This window comes from Plectropomus leopardus, chromosome 5 (assembly GCF_008729295.1).
Source record: "Plectropomus leopardus isolate mb chromosome 5, YSFRI_Pleo_2.0, whole genome shotgun sequence".
NCBI classification, from domain to species: Eukaryota; Metazoa; Chordata; class Actinopteri; order Perciformes; family Serranidae; genus Plectropomus; species Plectropomus leopardus.
In genome coordinates this window covers 14115006-14137316 of record NC_056467.1, presented here as the reverse complement: position 1 = coordinate 14137316, position 22311 = coordinate 14115006, and the positions used below count along the sequence as shown (strand labels likewise).

The following is a 22311-nucleotide window of genomic DNA, read 5'->3' as shown; positions in this document are numbered from 1 at the left end:
TTGTTCTTTTTTTCTTTTTTTGAATAGAAGTCTACTGTCAGCAATATGCACCATGTGAGGCACATAAGGCCTCTGTAAGAGTCAGTGATTTTTTCGGGATCAGTTGTATTTTTTTCGTTCTTGTACTGATATACTGGCACTCTATTGTCAGCAATATGCACCATGTGTCTCCCCCATTGTGTTTTTTGTTGTCTCATCTCAAAACACCTGCCCCGTGTGAGGGTTGAACTCACGACCTTCAGATTATGAGACTGACGCGCTGCCTACTGCGCCAACGAGGCTCTGAAAAATATTTGAAAGATGCGAAAAACAGAAAGCATAAAAATTCAATCTGTATACTCAACAACAGGAATGTATCTGCCCACCAAATACACTCACAATAAGGCTTTGATCACATGATTTTTATGGTGTAATGGTTAGCACTCTGGAATCTGAATCCAATAATCCCAGTTCAAATCTCGGTGGAACCTAATTTAGTGCGGGATGACGGGTGGAAGATTTCTTTTTCAGAAAGAAAATTGGTTGGAGCTAAATGGATAGACCGGATCCAGGACAAACTGGACTAATCTAGCCGTGTTGGTTGTTCTTTTTTTTTTTTTTTTGAATAGAAGTCTACTGTCAGCAATATGCACCATGTGAGGTACATTAGGCCTCTGTAAGAGTCAGTGAATTTTTCAGCATGAGTTGTATTTTTTTTCGTTCTTGTACCGATATACTGGCACGCTATTGTCAGCAATATGCACCATGTGTCTCCCCCATTGTGTTTTTTGTGGTCTCATCTCAAAACACCTGCCCCGTGTGAGGGTTGAACTCACGACCTTCAGATTATGAGACTGACGCGCTGCCTACTGCGCCAACGAGGCTCTGAAAAATATTTGAAAGATGCGAAAAACAGAAAGCATAAAAATTCAATACTCAACAACAGGAATGTATCTGCCCACCAAATACACTCACAATAAGGCTTTGATCACATGATTTTATGGTGTAATGGTTAGCACTCTGGAATCTGAACCCAATAATCCCAGTTCAAATCTCGGTGGAACCTAATTTAGCGCAAGACGACGGGTGGAAGATTTCTTTTTCAGAAAGAAAATTGGTTGAAGCTAAATGGATAGAGCGGATCCAGGACAAACTGGACTAATCTAGCCGTGTTGGTTGTTCTTTTTTTTCTTTTTTTGAATAGAAGTCTACTGTCAGCAATATGCACCATGTGAGGCACATAAGGCCTCTGTAAGAGTCAGTGATTTTTTTCGGGATCAGTTGTATTTTTTTCGTTCTTGTACTGATATACTGGCACTCTATTGTCAGCAATATGCACCATGTGTCTCCCCATTGTGTTTTTTGTTGTCTCATCTCAAAACACCTGCCCCGTGTGAGGGTTGAACTCACGACCTTCAGATTATGAGACTGACGCGCTGCCTACTGCGCCAACGAGGCTCTGAAAAATATTTGAAAGATGCGAAAAACAGAAAGCATAAAAATTCAATCTGTATACTCAACAACAGGAATGTATCTGCCCACCAAATACACTCACAATAAGGCTTTGATCACATGATTTTTATGGTGTAATGGTTAGCACTCTGGAATCTGAATCCAATAATCCCAGTTCAAATCTCGGTGGAACCTAATTTAGCGCGAGACGACGGGTGGAAGATTTCTTTTTCTGAAAGAAAATTGGTTGAAGCTAAATGGATGGACCGGATCCAGGACAAACTGGACTAATCTAGCTGTGTTGGTTGTTCTTTTTTTCTTTTTTTGAATAGAAGTCTACTGTCAGCAATATGCACCATGTGAGGCACATAAGGCCTCTGTAAGAGTCAGTGATTTTTTCGGGATCAGTTGTATTTTTTTCGTTCTTGTACTGATATACTGGCACGCTATTGTCAGCAATATGCACCATGTGTCTCCCCAATTGTGTTTTTTGTTGTCTCATCTCAAAACACCTGCCCCGTGTGAGGGTTGAACTCACGACCTTCAGATTATGAGACTGACGCGCTGCCTACTGCGCCAACGAGGCTCTGAAAAATATTTGAAAGATGCGAAAAACAGAAAGCATAAAAATTCAATACTCAACAACAGGAATGTATCTGCCCACCAAATACACTCACAATAAGGCTTTGATCACATGATTTTTATGGTGTAATGGTTAGCACTCTGGAATCTGAATCCATAATCCCAGTTCAAATCTCGGTGGAACCTAATTTAGTGCGGGACGACGGGTGGAAGATTTCTTTTTCAGAAAGAAAATGGTTGGAGCTAAATGGATAGACCGGATCCAGGACAAACTGGACTAATCTAGCCGTGTTGGTTGTTCTTTTTTTTTTTCTTTTTTTGAATAGAAGTCTACTGTCAGCAATATGCACCATGTGAGGCACATAAGGCCTCTGTAAGAGTCAGTGAATTTTTCGGGATCAGTTGTATTTTTTTCGTTCTTGTACTGATATACTGGCACTCTATTGTCAGCAATATGCACCATGTGTCTCCCCAATTGTGTTTTTTGTTGTCTCATCTCAAAACACCTGCCCCGTGTGAGGGTTGAACTCACGACCTTCAGATTATGAGACTGACGCGCTGCCTACTGCGCCAACGAGGCTCTGAAAAATATTTGAAAGATGCAAAAAACAGAAAGCATAAAAATTCAATCTGTATACTCAACAACAGGAATGTATCTGCCCACCAAATACACTCACAATAAGGCTTTGATCACATGATTTTTATGGTGTAATGGTTAGCACTCTGGAATCTGAATCCAATAATCCCAGTTCAAATCTCGGTGGAACCTAATTTAGTGCGGGACGACGGGTGGAAGATTTCTTTTTCAGAAAGAAAATTGGTTGGAGCTAAATGGATAGACCGGATCCAGGACAAACTGGACTAATCTAGCCGTGTTGGTTGTTCTTTTTTTTTTTTTTTTTGAATAGAAGTCTACTGTCAGCAATATGCACCATGTGAGGCACATAAGGCCTCTGTAAGAGTCAGTGAATTTTTCGGGATCAGTTGTATTTTTTTCGTTCTTGTACTGATATACTGGCACTCTATTGTCAGCAATATGCACATGTGTCTCCCCAATTGTGTTTTTTGTTGTCTCATCTCAAAACACCTGCCCCGTGTGAGGGTTGAACTCACGACCTTCAGATTATGAGACTGACGCGCTGCCTACTGCGCCAACGAGGCTCTGAAAAATATTTGAAAGATGCAAAAAACAGAAAGCATAAAAATTCAATACTCAACAACAGGAATGTATCTGCCCACCAAATACACTCACAATAAGGCTTTGATCACATGATTTTATGGTGTAATGGTTAGCACTCTGGAATCTGAATCCAATAATCCCAGTTCAAATCTCGGTGGAACCTAATTTAGCGCGAGACGACAGGTGGAAGATTTCTTTTTCTGAAAGAAAATTGGTTGAAGCTAAATGGATAGAGCGGATCCAGGACAAACTGGACTAATCTAGCTGTGTTGGTTGTTCTTTTTTTCTTTTTTTGAATAGAAGTCTACTGTCAGCAATATGCACCATGTGAGGCACATAAGGCCTCTGTAAGAGTCAGTGATTTTTTCGGGATCAGTTGTATTTTTTTCGTTCTTGTACCGATATACTGGCACTCTATTGTCAGCAATATGCACCATGTGTCTCCCCCATTGTGTTTTTTGTTGTCTCATCTCAAAACACCTGCCCCGTGTGAGGGTTGAACTCACGACCTTCAGATTATGAGACTGACGCGCTGCCTACTGCGCCAACGAGGCTCTGAAAAATATTTGAAAGATGCGAAAAACAGAAAGCATAAAAATTCAATCTGTATACTCAACAACAGGAATGTATCTGCCCACCAAATACACTCACAATAAGGCTTTGATCACATGATTTTTATGGTGTAATGGTTAGCACTCTGGAATCTGAATCCAATAATCCCAGTTCAAATCTCGGTGGAACCTAATTTAGTGCGGGACGACGGGTGGAAGATTTCTTTTTCAGAAAGAAAATTGGTTGCAGCTAAATGGATAGAACGGATCCAGGACAAACTGGACTAATCTAGCTGTGTTGGTTGTTCTTTTTTTCTTTTTTTGAATAGAAGTCTACTGTCAGCAATATGCACCATGTGAGACACATAAGGCCTCTGTAAGAGTCAGTGAATTTTTCGGGATCAGTTGTATTTTTTTCGATCTTGTACTGATATACTGGCACTCTATTGTCAGCAATATGCACCATGTGTCTCCCCAATTGTGTTTTTTGTTGTCTCATCTCAAAACACCTGCCCCGTGTGAGGGTTGAACTCACGACCTTCAGATTATGAGACTGACGCGCTGCCTACTGCGCCAACGAGGCTCTGAAAAATATTTGAAAGATGCAAAAAACAGAAAGCATAAAAATTCAATACTCAACAACAGGAATGTATCTGCCCACCAAATACACTCACAATAAGGCTTTGATCACATGATTTTATGGTGTAATGGTTAGCACTCTGGAATCTGAATCCAATAATCCCAGTTCAAATCTCGGTGGAACCTAATTTAGCGCGAGACGACAGGTGGAAGATTTCTTTTTCTGAAAGAAAATTGGTTGAAGCTAAATGGATAGAGCGGATCCAGGACAAACTGGACTAATCTAGCTGTGTTGGTTGTTCTTTTTTTCTTTTTTTGAATAGAAGTCTACTGTCAGCAATATGCACCATGTGAGGTAACATTAGGCCTTTGTTAAGAGTCAGTAATTTTTCGGGATCAGTTGTATTTTTTTTCGTTCTTGTACTGATATACTGGCACTCTATTGTCAGCAATATGCACCATGTGTCTCCCCAATTGTGTTTTTTGTTGTCTCATCTCAAAACACCTGCCCCGTGTGAGGGTTGAACTCACGACCTTCAGATTATGAGACTGACGCGCTGCCTACTGCGCCAACGAGGCTCTGAAAAATATTTGAAAGATGCAAAAAACAGAAAGCATAAAAATTCAATACTCAACAACAGGAATGTATCTGCCCACCAAATACACTCACAATAAGGCTTTGATCACATGATTTTATGGTGTAATGGTTAGCACTCTGGAATCTGAATCCAATAATCCCAGTTCAAATCTCGGTGGAACCTAATTTAGCGCGAGACGACGGGTGGAAGATTTCTTTTTCAGAAAGAAAATTGGTTGAAGCTAAATGGATAGACCGGATCCAGGACAAACTGGACTAATCTAGCTGTGTTGGTTGTTCTTTTTTTTTTTTTTTTGAATAGAAGTCTACTGTCAGCAATATGCACCATGTGAGGTACATAAGGCCTCTGTAAGAGTCAGTGAATTTTCAGCATGAGTTGTATTTTTTTCGTTCTTGTACTGATATACTGGCACGCTATTGTCAGCAATATGCACCATGTGTCTCCCCCATTGTGTTTTTTGTTGTCTCATCTCAAAACACCTGCCCCGTGTGAGGGTTGAACTCACGACCTTCAGATTATGAGACTGACGCGCTGCCTACTGCGCCAACGAGGCTCTGAAAAACCATTCAATGGTGGGAAAAAAGTTGAAGGATAACAACTCAGTCTATAAATTCGACCACAGCAAGTTATCTGCTCATCTTTCATGGTGTTTTCCCAGGGGATCTTTTCTTGGACTAACTAAGAAGTCTTATTCTCAATTTATCATATTAGTTTTGGAGTTGTCAGAGTCCCCTTGCTGGATCTTTGCATCATGCATTTGAACCTGCATGGTAAAAATGTATGTTTATCTTTTGCAATTTGCCATTCCCCACACACAGAACCCTGATACCAACCTGGTTATGCACAAAAGTGGCTGCAGAATAATATCATTTTAGAGTAATTACGGTTACATATATAACAGATATTGTTGATGCAATGCAAGTAATAGTAATGCAATGGTATTGTGAACAAACACATTAATAGTCCAAACATACACAGATAGTTTGATCACTCTCTCCCAAAGCTGATCAATAAAGGTCTATGTCAGGTGCTTTTCTCAAATAACAAGAGATAGCAGAATATTTGAACCGAAAATGACAATCTCTAGAGAAAAAAAAACCACACTGACAAATGTTAACACCTGTACATAATGCCCGATGACACAAAAACTTTACACAAAAAGTACCTACTTTTTCCAGGAGTGGTAGCCATGTAGTGACAAGATGAAGGTTTTTCAGGCAAAGCCAATCTCCATTTCGGGAACATTCTCTGAGTGTAGCTAAGGCCACATCAGCCTGTCCCTGACCCATGGAGATCTAGACAGACAGAGAGAGTGGAGGAGGTAGGAGGGGTGAGAAACAGAAGCAGTGGGATGGAAAATTTGATTCTACATTGTAATTTCTGAGAAGTTAGGGGGCAGATAATCTGATTCAGTATTTGAATTCATCTCTCTCCTCAGTGGGAGAAACGATGAAATACTCGCAAAGTGAGATTCCCATTGTGAATTTAATCCATAGAATTCTTACATAGAGGCCAGTAACTCACAACTAATATGATTTCTATTTTATATGTAACTAATGTGACTGAGTAATTTTATATGCAGCACCCATATTAGTCTAACAAAGCGTGTACATGTTTAGTGCTCAATATATGGGTTCACTTGTATTTATATCTTCTTTTCGACTTCAAAGGGCATTTGGGGATGTTTTTTTTCTTATCAGCTGTGAGAGTCCAAGGACAGAGGGTATCATATGTTGGAAACCCCCCGAGGCAGTTTTCAATCAATAATATTCGGCTAAATAAATAGAATGGCTCTTCATTCAGACAGGAAGGTAACATCAGGCTTTGGGGTAAAAGTCAAAGGTTTGTTGGACTCATCCACAACCCTTCCAATTTGCTCTATAGGGGCCATTGTGCTCCTTATATTACATCATTGCCAACAGCGTTTCAACCTGACGCTGTCCAGCAGCATATCATAGGGCCATGAAAGGTTCTGTCCAACAGCGTTATCAACTGACACTGCCCATCCACGTATCATACAGCCACACCAGGTGCTGTGCGGCCAACCAGCAGAATTTCATAACAGTGTGAAAGCTTCTGTTCTGTTCTGTCATGAAAAACTGCATTAACCACATGTTGAATAACTGCAGGTGTGTTGGGGTGTCAAGTGCAAGGGCGATTTCCTCAGACATCTTGAAATGTATTCTAATTATAAGATGTAACAATTAATGCACTCCCCTGGCAGCGCAACACCTATTCAGTACAACATTCAACAAGCTGTCGCACTCTCATTTCCCTATTTAGATACACAATAGACTACTTTAGACTACTACAATAGAAAACATTCCACTGCACTTGCTAATCTGCTATGACTTTTCATTTTCAAACCTGTTATTCTCTACCTCGTGATAGTTGTCCCTGCCCACGGTTTCTGCTGCCAGTTCTGCAAGCTCCTGGGATGGGTCTGCCCCTGGGGAGATGATGATCAACACCGGCTCCCATTCCAACGTCTCATTGTAGAGACGCCGTAGGTTCAGAGGAGGGGGGGAAAGCTCTTTCATACCTGCAGAGAAGAGGAGAGGGAGTGAGGGAGGTAATAAAGGGTGTGAAAGACAGATCCAAGTAGAGTGTTCAACATTGCATTTAGAGTTGATATGCTACTCAAAGTCAATGTGACTGGATATGCTGCACAGAGAGGGTACACCAGGAGGGGCACAAATAAAAGGCAAAAAAAGAGGAGGAAACAAGAAGTGGTGGCAAATGCTAGTATGTGGCATCAAAGGAGCATTTGGTGAGGGTAGATGGTGAAAGAAGGAGACACAGGCGGGTAGGCAAATCAAGCAGGAAAAGATGACAGGAAGACAGAGGGCATGAACAGGGAGGGGTAGACAGTGCCTAAAGGGGAGTGATGGGGAAAGGAGGCTGGGGAAAAGGAAAAAAAAATAGAAAAAGAGGCAGAGCAGAAGGGAGGCGTTGATGGAGAAAGAGAGAGAGGGCACAAGAGGAAGACACAGAGTGAGGGAGATTAGGAGCGTGATGTGCTGTGCATACTGAGTGCTAGGTATGCAGCAGTATTCACCACACATAGCAGAAGAATACCTTTTCAGCCCCCTGGTGTTGAGAAGGCAGGCTCTTTGTGTATGTGCCTAGGTGTCTGTGTGTGTTTGTGTGTGTCTGCATGTGTGCGTCTCCTCACTGAGCATTAGGCTCTAATCCTGCTGTAATATTGTGAATGACATATCAGATATGGGTTAATAGTGACACACAAGTAGTGATACAGGCTCACACAATGTGGAAATTCCACTGTGACGTTACTCACAAATATCAGTAGATATCTTTTGCAGATGCACGCATGCACACACAAGCACACACATGCACACACTGTGCTGTCATTTCTGGTTGAGACAACTGCCCAAGCCTCAACATTCTTTTTTTGTCTGTTGCCAAATGCACTCTGCTGCACATTCATGCACGCGCACAAGGTCTTGCTAGAGAACATCTTAGCACGACCTTTTGCTGAGTCACCATGGTAACACTAAGAAAAACAGTCATCTGACCACATGGCTTGTGATGTCTGACAGCAGAAAAGGAGCATTTACAGAATGTGTGCACAAATACCTGCACAACTACCTTTGACATGGGCAGGTAATCAGTATTCCTGCTGCAGACCAGCATCCTCTATCTGTGAATAGCAAAGTTCACCTTGGCTTTTATGACACACTATCAGGGCAGAGAGGAGCCAAAAAGACAGTGTCCCTATAGTTCAAACACTGTTTAGTGGAGGAAAAAATGAATGGCTAAGAATTAATGAGCACACACTTGACATTACAGAAATTGACAGGATGCATTTGCATTTAAATGCAGATTGATTGTTAAAACAAAAAGGGTGTCTACTTGGCTGCATGTATGATAAAAAAAAATAACTGAAAGGCAGAGAGAGATGCTTTTTAAGCATATTTGAAAGAGGGTTTGTATTTTTTTGAGAAGTAGAGTGAGCAAGCCAGTGAGTGAACACAAGTGTGTGCGTGTGCATGTGTGTGTGTGTGTGTGTGTGTGTGTGTGTGTTCACTCAGGCATGCCTGTGTGCGTGAGCAGTGCCCAGGCCTGGACTGGGGGGATTGAGTGAGATTAGCTGTAAGAGGATTACAGACCATGCCTCATTAGCATACTGATTTACTGCCAAAAACACATACACATACACACAAAATCTTCTTCTCCCCTGTTCTCTCTCTCTTTTTTTTTTTTTGCATCTGTCTGTCTCTCTCTCAGTCATTCAGAAACACTCTCACCCATATCATGCACTTGTAGACACACAGTGCACCTTCATCAATGGGTTCACTTGGCGTTCAAGGAGTGTGAGGACTATCTCTTTATCAGGACACTGCAAGTGTGTGCTTTATTAGAACTGCCTACAGATAAAAAAGAAGAGAGACAATAAAGCTACCTTTGTGCTTTCAGGAAGTTAGCTCTAATAGAAACACGGACAAATAGCTTTTAAGAACAGGAGAGCTATGAGAGATGGGATGTTTGACACCCACAAACTCAGGAGTACATCCACATATACACAAAGACACTGAGACAAACGCATTGTGACGCACAAAAGTTTCAGCCTGAAAAGTTGCTTCACTTTTCCCATATTTCACAAAACCTTCCCAATCCATGTTGGCCTTGGTGCAGTAGGCTGTGTGTCAGTTTCATAATATGAAGGCAGTGAGTTCGAGCCTCATTCGGTTCAGGTCATTTTAAGAGAATGAATTTTTCGGAATCAGAATAGGATGAATGGAGAGAGTTACTGCAATGTCAATGATGTGCAAATATAATTTACGCCATCAAAGACGGAGAGGGGCTGATGGACACCCACAAACAGGAATATACTGATAGGCACACAAAAAGGCTGAAGTGTGCCCCTCAGTGAGCCAGTATTATAATTAGCACTCTGGAGCAGCTGTACAACAGCTGACACTGAATTTCAGTGAATAGAGCTTTTGCTATCAGTAGGAAGCAACGCAGTCAGAGTATTGTCGCTCACCAAAGTGCTGTCTCCCTCTCTCTCTGTACCTTCTCTATTCCAGTCTTTTTTGTAACCACCTATATTCTGCTGGGGCTCTTTTGAATGTCGTATTTAAAAAATTGTGAAACAATAAGAGTTGGGAAAAGTACGGCACTAAATTTACAGCTAATATTTTTCAAAAGAAAAACATGGGCGCTTTTGTTTCAGGAAAACAAGTAAAGCTGTATTTGTGACTGACATTTCTACTCATTGTTATGTCTTATTGGTAGCGTAAGCAGCAGTCACATATTCTGAAGGTTGTGAAGCCTCATGTAGAGCAGCTTTTGAAAATGTGAAACTCACTGAAGAGGTGATATACCACAGTTTTAATGTCGATGCTGTATTGTTGTGGGCAAAATAACATGTTGTATTGCATTGTTGGTTTTACAAATCCTCACCTAAAAGCCTCATTAGTCCAGTAGACTGTGTGCCAGACACAAAACATGGTATCAAAAGCAAAAGAAACCAAGTATAATAATTGAGTATTGCAAAAGTAATCTAGTACAATAATGGAGTACTGCAAAAGCAATCCAGAATAATAATGGAGTATTTGTCTTTTTAAGGCTGAACTTGTTTTCGATAGCCCCAAGCAGTATTTAACCTCACTAGCGACATGGCAATGTCAGCTGAACAGTCCACCACTTTGATCCTGTCTGAAAAATCTCACAACTAGTGTTTGAACTTTGAATACAGGAAATAGTATCTGCAGAAAAAAAGAAAAACCAAAAAATAATGAAACATCGATCAGTGGATTCATCAGAGTCGAACAATTGAAAACATATCGGGGACAAATTTTTAATTCAAAATTAAATTTAAATTAAATCAGTATTTTTATTCACAAGTTCAGGTTCAGAAATTTGATGATTTGCTGCTTTTCTTTGTTTTATATCCCTAAAAATTCAAGAAAAAAAAAAAACACGAATGGGTCCCAGAGGATGAATCTTCGTGACTTATGTCGTCCCGACTTCACTGCTGTGAGGGTTGTTAGTTCAAGCCTCACATGAGGCAGGTTTTTTAAACTCATGGCAGATGATGTGGTTCTATTGGTTTCATTAGACCATGACCTTCAGCACATATTGGGTGGTTTGCAGTTAAGACTCCAAAAAATGTATATCTTTGGAAACCAATAACCAATAAACCACCTTTTAACTCAGATCACTAGATTCAAAGTCCAGAGTACTGACCATTACACCATGGAAGCACAAAAACCACAAAATTATAGCCTTTATGTAAGTATTTTTGGTGGGCAAATACATTGCTGTTGTATAGTGCACTGACTGAATTGTATTGCTTTGAGTTTTTTTGTGGCCTCAGTTTCTTAAGTTTGAGCCTCACATTGAGCAGGTGTTTTAAACTCTTTGCAGATGATGTGGTTCTATTAGATTCATTAGACCATGACCTTTAGCACGCACTGGATCGGTGTCCAGTTAAGTATGAAGCAGTTGGGATGTCAACACCTCCAAGAGGCACTGCTCTTTGTGTTAAAGGGAGCTAGCTGAACCTCATAATCTGCATATTCTTATCTCAAGTCAATTTGAGCCTGACCAATTATATCTGAGTCGAAGTCTTTCCACTGCAATACCGTACTATATCAGGTTCACTGAGATCTGAACTCAGATCCCTGAACTCCAGAGTCCAGAGTGCTAACCACAATACCATGGAACCACAAAAACCCCATGATTATAGCTTTTGTGTGAGTATATTTGGTGAGCAGATACATTGCAGTTGTTGATACATACAGACCGAATTGTAATGCTTTAGCTTTTCTCCCATCATTAATCTGAAGGTCGTGAGTTCAACCTTCCCACAGGGCAGGTGTTTTAAGATGAGACAGCAAAAATACACAGTGGTACATGTTACATATTGCTGACAGAAGAGTACCAGTAAATTTGCCTAAGCATGAAAAAATACAACTGATGCCTAAGGATCAAAGACTCTTACAGAGGCCTCAAGTGATACAGCTTTCCTGTGAAAATGTGTCATCTGACCAAAAAATAGAATACTGGAAACACAAACTGCACACTGCCAAAAGTCTACATACATCCACACAGTAGTGTTTCAGTATTGGTTGTGCATCTGTGATTGCACTACAACTGCTCTCAGTTCACCATCTCTGTTGCACTTCCTTGCTTGTTTTACGCTATCCAAAATAAATCTCTCACACCTTACATTCATCCAAGCACACACATTCAACATAAATAAAAAAGTGTCAGGTTAGCCTGGTCTCTCAGTAAGTCAGGTCAATTTATTTGGCTTTAACTGATTATCTTTTTGAGACAGTAATCTTTCATCTGCGATATCATACTTAATGAGGTTCCACCGAGATTTGAAAACAGATCACAGGACTCCACAGGAGTCCAGAGTGCTAACCATTACACCATGGGACAACAAAAAGCCCATGATTATGGCTTTGTGTGAGTATATTTGGTGAGCAGATGCATTGCTGTTGTTGAGGATGCAGACTGATATGCTATGCTATGCTCTGAATTTTGTCCCATCATTACACAAGCTTTCAGAGCCTCGTTGGCGCAGTCGGCAGCGCGTCAGTCTCATAATCTGAAGGTCGTGAGTTCAACCCTCACACGGGGCAGGCGTTTTAGGATGAGACAGCAAAAACCCACAATGGGGGGAGGCACATGCTGCATATGAGGGTGTACATAAGAAAAAAAAAAAAAAAAAAACTGCTGCTGAAACATAAACGGCACTTACAGAGGCCTCACATTGGGCAGTTTTGTGGATAAGTGCCACATCAAGACAATATAGTATACCAGAGACACAAACTACATAATGCCAAGAGTATATACATTTGATAACATTATGACTACACCCCCATTCGTTCAGTAGTTTTTCGTTATTGGTTGTGCATCTGTGATTGCACTAGTGCTGCTCTCACTCCAGCACCTCTCCGGCTCATGCTTGTTTGTTCAGCACGAATCTCTGACACCATTCCTCATGCTCAGCCAAACACACACATTCACCACTGACTAAATGGACTACCAAACACACTGTATTATTATTTTCTGTTGTAGCCTTATTCTTAGTCTTGTGTTCCCTTGAGTATGAAAATACTATTAAATACTCAAAATAAAATGCTATTTAAGCCCTGTATTTTCCAATATTTGGTTGATTAACTCAGCACTAACCAACAATATTTTTGAGACTAAATACTTTCACCTACAATCCAACATTAAATCTGGCGAACCATTATACCATGGAACTGCAAATATTACATGATTATGACCTTTTTGTGAGTATATCTGATGTGCAGGTACATTGCTGTTATTAAGTTAAAGAATTAATTGTTATGATTTCAATTTTTTCCCACCATTAAAGCTGCTTTCGTGGCCTCGTTGGCACAGTAGAGTCAGGCTCATAATCTGAAGGTTGTGAGTTCAACCCTGACATAGGGCAGGTGTTTTTCAGATGAAATGATTTAAAAATAAAAACAAAATGGATGAGACACATGGTACATGATTCTCTCTTGACCAGTCAGTGGACTAGTGTTTCTAGCTCCCCTTTAAGTATTAGATCAGTGTGTTACGAAATAATGGAATGGAATAGAATAGGATGTACGGGTATCATCTACAACTTTTGACAATGGAAAAGAAAAAAAAACTGTTCAACATACATCATTAGAAAACATATCACTCAGCATTATTTTTCTGAAACTACTGGATATGTACTGGAAAGGGCTTAACAAAAGAATCAAAAATCAAATTTGAAGTTGTAGTTGGAACCTTAGGCAAGGCCAGTATGTCGTTGTACAACTTTCAAAACTTGATGTCAACTTTGTTTTTTTAAAAGGTTGAAAATATTTTCTTTATTTAGTAGTTTCTTTTTTATTATCAATTATAACTGTGTTATTGTATCTGTGATTGCCTTTAGGGTAAGGGGATTGCCCTCTCCTCTTGCATCTCTCCTGCTTGTCTTTGCTTGTTTTATATTATCCAGCATCGTGACAACATACCTCTCAGTCTTCCATGCACAAAAAAAATTCAACAACCACCCATATATTCATCTTATTTTTATTCCCTCAACCTGTGTCACATCCCTCTTTGTAATGGATTTAGTGAGAGGTCATGAGATTAAATAGTTGACTTTAACCTTTATGTCAACATCTTGGTGTTCAAATACATAGCTATAATGCATATATACAGACTGAACGTTTATTATTTCAGTTGTCTAATATTTAGTGATACTGTCATAACCGCAGTAGGAAGCACGTCAGCCTTATAACCTTAAGGCTATGAGTTTGAACCTCACATGAGGCAGGTATTTTACTAAAATAAAATACAGTTGGACATATACCGATAGACTATAGCATAAACTGGGGATCCCCTAACCTTTTCTTATAGTGCCACCATAAGGTACAAAATTTGTGTGGTGAGTGAAATGTCTCAACAACTATTGGGCAACTGCCATAAAAAAATGGTCTGGACATTCGTGTTTCTGCCAGGATCAATGGAAAATAACCTTGATGAAACCCACTCTCAATACAGCGCCATCATCAGGACAAAATTTGACTTGTTATTTATGTGCTTTTCCTGCAAAACTACAGTAACTTATTTTGCCCCCAGCCTCAGTTGTATATTATGTGTAGCATGACTAACGCACTAAACTGAGATAATAAAAACAGTTAACCTTTTTTTTTTTATCAGAGTTGCAAACTTGACCATAGAGTCTCAGTCTTGTTCACATGTAACAATTATTATTTGCCTACAGCCCATCAAATGACATATCACCTGACATTACCAGATAATATCACAAACTCATACTTATTTTTCCAGTCAAAAGTGATTGAAACAGCAAAATGTAAATGCAATTTTGTGCTGGGTATTCTCATTAAAATATGGAATGTGTGGCCTTGAGTTATTGTTTATTCATTAATGAATATTCATTTGATAGAGATGCTGACGTCCAAAGCACATAGATTTCCCCAAGGTTAACACTCCCAGTGAGGCTTTTTAAAATGCATGTGTGTATTTGGCATACCGTGTGTCTGAGAAAGGCATTAGCAGGACCAGAAAGTAAAGGATAAGGAGAGTGTGTTCTTGGTTTATATTAATCTTCATAATAATATATGAGAAAGATCGATTAATATTTCCAATAAGATGGTCAGAGAGGCAGACATATTGCTAACAGTTGGACAATCCAGAATTTACTATGCAAGGAAAGTGTCATGATCAGTCAGGTGAGGTTGTGTGTTGTAAATGTGTTGTAAATGTGTTCCACATGGTTTATTTTGTACATTTTCTACATTTAATTAGAGAAGCAACTTTTAGGAACTCCGCTTTTTCTTCTTCTTTTTTTTAACTCGAAAGTTAAATTGTCTGGAAAATTACTTTTGGCATTAGTGATTAGCTGGATTGTGAGCAGCTCAAAACCGCCCCAAAACACATACACACGCAAAACCTGACATATTGTACATGCACTTTTCACACAAAATAAACAATTCAACATACCTAACAAAAGCAGAACCTATGAATCTAAAACCATTGGAAGTCAATTAGCATGTCCTGTCACACAGCACACACAACTGAAAATTAGTTTCATATACATACATTAACACCTGCATATTAGTTTCACCTGACATCAATTAGCAGTGTCCCAGATATTGCAGTCAGAAGCCAACACACCATTAGGATTATCTAGACTGAATGAATGGGCTCATTAAGCACAATAAACTAACCACTCTCTAGCAACATCATAACTGCGTGTGTGTTACAGTGCATGCTTATATATGTGTGTTTGTGTCAGTGTGGCAGAGAGAGACAATGAGAAAAGAGAACAGAGAAGTATTTGTGTGTGTGGCATTTACTCAAGGACAGTGGCATTCTAACAGTGATAAAAGACGCATAAAGAGAAAGGATGGAGAAGACTGTTGTGAAAAAGAAAAAAAATCCCACAGTTGACAAGAAGTGGACAAGTATGGAACATCCAGAGTAAAAGCCTATTTCTCAACTCCTATGTTTTCAGCAACATATTTTAGTGTGCTGTTTAGCTGTAAAATGAAAATGTTGGTCCATCCGGTGGGTGTACTGGTCACAAACTTGCTGATTTTTTTTGACAGATGCTTTTGAGACTCTGTGCTCTGATTGGTTTACCTTGGTGCTACACAGTTGAGTCTAGTAAATGCCATTAGAGGCAGAAGGAAGACGAGAATGGGCAAGATTTTTTCCAAAGACTCTGTGTCACTTTTCTTTCAGAATATATTGACAGCTCCAACAAATATTACACAAAGTTATTGTCATAAAGGTTACCAACTGCAGCTTTAATATGATACTCATATTTAGGATCTTGGTCTGACCAATGGAAAGCAAATTAAGTAAGAAGAGAAACCTAGTAATATCAATAAAGGTTAGATTAATTGCCAGAGCAGTTAGTGGGCACCATGATTATGTTGTTAGTCATTTTTTTATATACAGGTTTTCTGGTCCACGCCAGTATAATGGTGCTAAGGTTAACTCCAGCTGAACACTGATTATGAAATTAACAGCCCCAATATCTCACACTCACCCAGGGCCTGAGTGGCGAATGCTGCCATGGCACTTTGCAATCGGTCTGGTCTGACTGCCTGAATCAATAGCAGCTGGGAAGAGCAAAGAGATACAGAAGACAGAAACAACAGATATCCAGTTAAACCTTGGAGACAAAGAGTCTGTCTCACTTATATTAAACAAAATATTACATAACCCCCCCCTGACAAAAAGCCTAATTCGGATACATATCCATTGAACAATTCACTGAGGCTTTGAGATGTTCTTTGTGAAAAATATATATTTCTGAGAACACAGTACAGAAAAATAGTCAATTGGTGTGACAGTCAAGTGTGCACACTTGACTTTTGTGATAAGTGGCTTCCGTCTTGTTGATGCTTCATTCAATCTGAGGCACAGTTAAAATCTATTTCTGTTCCTATTACATTTTCTTCTTTTCTCTAGTGAAAAACAGACCTAAAAAAGATTTAATGCGTTGTCATTGCAGCCATAACAATAATTACAAAAAGGATTGAGCGGGTGCACACCTCAGCAAGGGGAACCCTATTCTCTAAATGTATTGCCGAGTAAATAAGGTTAATAATATACAATATCACTAGTATTGCTTTGGGGAAATATTACTCGTTTGCAGGAGGATGAATTATGCTAAATTCTAAGACATGGTCATGGCAACTGAATTAAGGTCATTTAAACTGATAATATTGCTGTAGCATCAACAATACCATTAAATATGTTGCAACTGTATTATGCCTTTCAGAGTTATGCAAACAGATGGAATATAGGCAACATGTAGGGGAATTCAGAGAAAAATTCACAATTTGTTTTCTGAAAAAATGGGTATGCTGTATAGAGGGTTCCCACACATTTTCATTGACAAAATTTCAAAACCTTTCAATGACTTTTCAAGGACCCATAATATTTTTTTGCCACACTAGCCTGTTGGTACACATAGAGGGAGTGCTTCAGACAGGGAGAGAATAAAGTAACATCTGTGATGGAAAATAAATGCTATCACACATTAACGCATATCAGAGCTACGATATGTTGTCAGCAACAAAACATAAATTTTACGTTATGTTACATTGTATGGAACATTATCCACAGAAGATTACTGTAACAATTTCATTACACACAACAAAATCCAATGACTTTTTCAAAGCTTTTAAATGTTTTTACTAATTCAATGACTTCTCCCAGGCCTGGAAAATGTGAGTCTGAAATTCCATGACTTTTTCAAGTTTTCCATGATAGTGGGAACGCTGCATATACTGAAGGTTTCACCTTGAAACAACAAATCTTGGGGAAAAATGTGAATTTTGCTGCTATGCCTCAACATTACAAAGAACAGGACAACAAGGAATTTGCTTTACGCGCTATCTGCACTGAAGCCTAATGAATTCCTCCCTGACCCATGGACTAATTTAATAACAGATTTCACTGACATCTGCTGACTGACAGAGAAACATACAAACTGAGCTTAAAACACAACTTCTTGGCAGAGTGAACAAATGCTTAAAATCTTTTGATATACTTAGTAAATTTTAATAAATTGTTCCATTAGGCTGATGGTTGTTTTTTTGTTTGTTTTTTGTGACTGAAAGCTGACCTGCTGGAATGGTGTAATCTTCTTGGCAACGGAGGAAGGGATTTCCTGTTCACACTGCGAGCTCTGTGAGAAGGACAGCCAAAGGTCTGAGTCACTCAAACACAGGGACTGGTAGAGGACTGGGAATGTAGCCTGTGAAAGAGGGATGGTAAAAGTTGAAAGGGTGAAAGATAGGTTAAGAGACATTGTTCGATAAATATCCAACCAGTAAGAACTGCTTTACTTGCATTCTATTTAAGACACATCGCGCTATCTTTTGCTGTCAAGTGGTTGGAAAAACATCGATATGTCAAAATAATTCTTTACAATATGGAGCACTATTTTATAATTTTGTGACAAATTACCTATGCAGCTGATGGTGTAATGATGTGAAAATTTTGTGTTGAGTGTGTTTGTGTGCGTCAGTGTGTATATCATTGTGTTTACTTTAAAAATGGCCACTGCTCCTTGATGCTCTGGAACAATCCAAGAAGGGAACTCCTGCAGAGAGAGGAGTGATGATAGTCAAATATAGAGATAGCAGTGTGTTTTCTCAAAAAAAAAAAAAAAAAGAAAGATAAACTCATACCTCTTTCTTAAACACTTCCCCTACAATGGATCCAGTGAAAACCTCCCATTCCTACAACAGTGAGTAGTAGTAGTTAATTGCCATGTCCAAAGCTGGATTTAGCAATATATAATTCGTCAATGAAATAAGTATTTATGAAATACAAAATATGCTGATACTACATCTACAAAAATACTCACACTCTCCTGGAAGAGTTCAGGGTGCATTCCTTTCACAAAGTGCACTGCAAACATCAACTGGTCAGCCTGAGACAGGGAAAACAAAGGAAAGAGAGATTGTATATTGAGAGAGTATGGCACATATGAGAACATGCTTCTTTATTCAGCTAAAAATCTAACTGCAAACAAAGAAAGTCATAGCACAGCACAAAATGTTAGCATCTCTGCCAGACCAACGGCAGGCAGAGAAACACACATATTCCCATTGCATGATATGCAGCTCAGCCTTCCTTACTAAGGGGCTTGTAAAGCGTTGCTACACACTGACAAAACAGCCCCAGGGACTTCAAGAACTACACTGACTGTTCTATCATCCCCACATGCTCTCTCTCTCTGTGTGTGTGTGTGTGTGTGTGTGTGTGTGTGTGTGTGTCTGCCTCTCTTTCTTTCACACCCACTGGTGGAGTTTGAGAGAGATAACAGAAACAGCAACTAATCAAGATGCTTATCCTACTCCCACCCACAGAGAGGAACAGAAAGGCAGTGACCAAGAATATCCAATGGTTACAGTATATGGCAGAAAGAAAAACTGAGAGAAAGCAGTGAGAAAGAACGCAGGAGGCAAAGATATACAAGTTCAAACCCTCCTGTGATGCCATAGATTTCTTTCTGTGTAAACAAACTCATGAAAAAGAAAAGCTTGCAGACAAACAAACATACGCTGTAAAGTATTTTAAAGATAGCTGAAAAGGAAGTCAGACAGACACATATAGGAGTGAGGTAGGACAAAAGAAGCCTGCGTGTATCTGTGCACGTGCATGTCCTTATTGTGACAATGATGTACTCAATTTACTTTTCCTTACATTTCTGATATGTTATATGAACTTCTGGGGAGTGGATGGCCTCCAAAAGCATTATAGTAATGCTATATTTCTCTTTACTGTTAAAGTACATTTTTTTTTACTGATTATCTGACATTTTTGCACCAAATAATAATATCACTAAACTTAACATTCACACTAAAATGCAGCCACACTGCTTCGGTGCTGATCATGTATATTTATGTAAATCTAATTTTATGCACTTAACAACTGGCTGGCAAGGACAACCACATTAGAAGTACCATGCAATTCAGTAATGCCTCCCAATGTTATGTTTTGTAAAGTGGCAATAAGTCAAATGACTGTGTTAATCTAATCTGTTGGGCTATTCACAATAGCTGATATCACTGCGACCAGATGTAGGCATTGTTGCTGAAAATTCAGGTACATAAAGGAGATGGTAGTCTATCTGTGAGAGCCCTGTTTTGCAACCATATTGGCTATAATTATTCAGACGTGCTTACTGAGAAGTTACTGAAAACAGTATTATTATTATTATTCTTATTATTATTATATTATATTGGATGATATTAAACCGTGTTAGCCGCAGAGACAGCGTTTGAAGGACAACAGCACCTAATGATCAAAAGATATTATTTGGGCTCCCAGTAGTCTTTTACATCCATCTTAAAGTGCACCCCAGGCACACTTTAAAAAAGGGGTTCCGAGCTGTCACAGGGTCCAGATTAATATCCTTAGTCATTAGTTCAAGGTCCACACATGTAAGCAACACTGGCTTAGAACATGAAGAAATAAAACATACTGCATGAATAAACAGAAACGGGCCTACGAAATAAAAGCCCTGTGGCAGAAATTGACTGTACTTCAAAATAAAGTGTGTTTTTTGCAACCTTTACACATTTACAAGTCACTTGCAGTCCATTCAGAATGGACCCATGACCCACCAGTTGGGAATAACTGTTTTAAAGTACGTATACAAATATTTTGTTTAACATAGTTTTCCAACACAATAGTGAATTAAACACTTTGAGAAACTTTGCCAGAAGCAGAAGTTGAAACAGCAGTGGGCATCAATATGGCCAGTGTTAGCACTAGAGGAAACGTTAGAGAGATTCAGCATTACATTTATGAGCCTCAATCAGAACCAGAATCAGATGAGGAGTCTGTTGTGCACCAAAATCAGGGACTAGCAGATGTATCAGAATACTACATGTAATTAGCATCTTTTATTCGTTTATGTTGTCTGTTAGCTTGCACGCTGACTGGCAGTGGCTGTCAAAATTTTTACTTTGCTGATGCAACCTCATGCTCTCTGTACTGGTTTCAGGTTTTTGGCCATTGTTATGTCGAAGTCTGCTCCACTGTTGATATATGACTTCTGTCTTAGACAGCTTTTGTTTCAGTGACTTACGTATCTAGCTTGCCCAGGGCACGTTTAAGTCTCAGATTTTAGGGAACCACACAGACATTGCCACCCTCAGTAGAGGAATGTGAAAACATCTCTCTAGTGAGAAATTTTGCACAAATACAACCCAGTATAGTCAAGATCAGAAATATTAGGGGACATAGACATAAGAAAAGCACATTATTGAGTGGAGGACTTCAAATTATGTGCTACGAGCAAAAATACTAGAGAAACCCTTGAAAAATAGTGCTTTAGTGCAATTTGTCAGGGCAAATCAATCTTGTGCCTCCTGTGTTCAACTTATGTTTCCAAACAAAGCACCAAGCCATATGGGATCCTGATAAACCAAACCACATGACCCACAATACTCCTGTGTCAAGCTGTTATCACAAGACGCGAGCATGAGTCACAGGTCAGGTCGTGTGTCACATAAACATCTATGCCCACAGAATGGCACACAATATATTGTTTTCCTCCAAGGAGTATGATGAATTTCAGTCTCCCACACATATTATGTTTTGTGTTTTTCTAGGTTGTTTTTTTTTATTTCCCTCCCAGCAGCTGTAGTGCTCAGCTCAATGGGTTTTGATCTCAGAGCCTGTGTTTATTGCAAGTGTAACAGAATTGTTGAACATAATAAAAGTAGCTCCTTATGGGTTAATTATATTCTGTGGTGGGTATCCATCACATGCAAAGACTGAGTTTAAAAAAAACATTAGTATTTATGTATATTCCATTTCTTTAAAAACCTTTGTCTGCCTGTCAGCTAACATTATGTACTTTACCAACAGCTGTAGAACCAGCTTGAGCAGCAGTGAGGCTAACCTTTAGGCTACGCTTAGACTAGAGCTCTCCACTGCCATGCACTGTATCTGACCCTCTCCATGGTTTGTCTCTTGGTCTGATGTCTGGATGATTTACACAAGGCTGCCAAATTCAACTCCATCAACTGAGGTGACAGTGGACACAGTTGAGCTGAGGCAGACAAGCGATAGGACTGATCAAACATAGAGTGGCACAATGTCCCTTTTTTTTCCATGTGCATATCTGTGCATGCATAACTCTGTCAGAGAGAAACGAAGCAAAGAGAATGCAATGAGGATAAAAGTCTGTGAGTGTTTGTGTGAACTGCTGTCATACTGACACTGACAGGACAGGAACCACAGTAGACAGTACAACCTGGAATATGTCACATTTTAGCACATCACTACAACTAAAACTTCTGTATGTACCCAGAGATGCATCCAGAGTTTCTTTCTCTCTCTCTCTCACACACACACACAC

At 39.4% G+C, this 22311-nt stretch overlaps 1 protein-coding gene and 11 non-coding genes across 12 annotated transcripts in view; 1 reads left to right on the top strand and 11 right to left on the bottom strand.

Annotated features, from left to right (window-relative positions):
• LOC121942951 (cytoplasmic dynein 2 heavy chain 1) overlaps nt 1-22311 on the bottom strand; it is a 128958-nt gene that overhangs the window by 36856 nt on the left and 69791 nt on the right. The window contains exons 76-82 of the mRNA XM_042486268.1: nt 18802-18867; nt 18623-18673; nt 18481-18534; nt 18055-18186; nt 16468-16540; nt 7304-7464; nt 6092-6217 (exon numbers count right to left, since the gene is read on the bottom strand). Coding sequence (XP_042342202.1) covers nt 6092-6217; nt 7304-7464; nt 16468-16540; nt 18055-18186; nt 18481-18534; nt 18623-18673; nt 18802-18867 — 663 coding nt within the window. The remainder of the gene's footprint in view (nt 1-6091; nt 6218-7303; nt 7465-16467; nt 16541-18054; nt 18187-18480; nt 18535-18622; nt 18674-18801; nt 18868-22311) is intronic.
• trnam-cau lies at nt 209-281 on the bottom strand. Its single transcript has one exon. It is a non-coding gene; the product is annotated as a tRNA-Met (tRNA).
• On the bottom strand, nt 791-863 carry trnam-cau. The gene has a single exon. It is a non-coding gene; the product is annotated as a tRNA-Met (tRNA).
• Nucleotides 1365-1437, bottom strand: trnam-cau. The gene has a single exon. It is a non-coding gene; the product is annotated as a tRNA-Met (tRNA).
• trnam-cau lies at nt 1945-2017 on the bottom strand. The gene has a single exon. It is a non-coding gene; the product is annotated as a tRNA-Met (tRNA).
• Nucleotides 2521-2593, bottom strand: trnam-cau. Its single transcript has one exon. It is a non-coding gene; the product is annotated as a tRNA-Met (tRNA).
• trnam-cau lies at nt 3102-3174 on the bottom strand. Its single transcript has one exon. It is a non-coding gene; the product is annotated as a tRNA-Met (tRNA).
• trnam-cau lies at nt 3675-3747 on the bottom strand. The gene has a single exon. It is a non-coding gene; the product is annotated as a tRNA-Met (tRNA).
• On the bottom strand, nt 4255-4327 carry trnam-cau. The gene has a single exon. It is a non-coding gene; the product is annotated as a tRNA-Met (tRNA).
• trnam-cau lies at nt 4830-4902 on the bottom strand. The gene has a single exon. It is a non-coding gene; the product is annotated as a tRNA-Met (tRNA).
• trnam-cau lies at nt 5403-5475 on the bottom strand. Its single transcript has one exon. It is a non-coding gene; the product is annotated as a tRNA-Met (tRNA).
• trnam-cau lies at nt 12469-12541 on the top strand. The gene has a single exon. It is a non-coding gene; the product is annotated as a tRNA-Met (tRNA).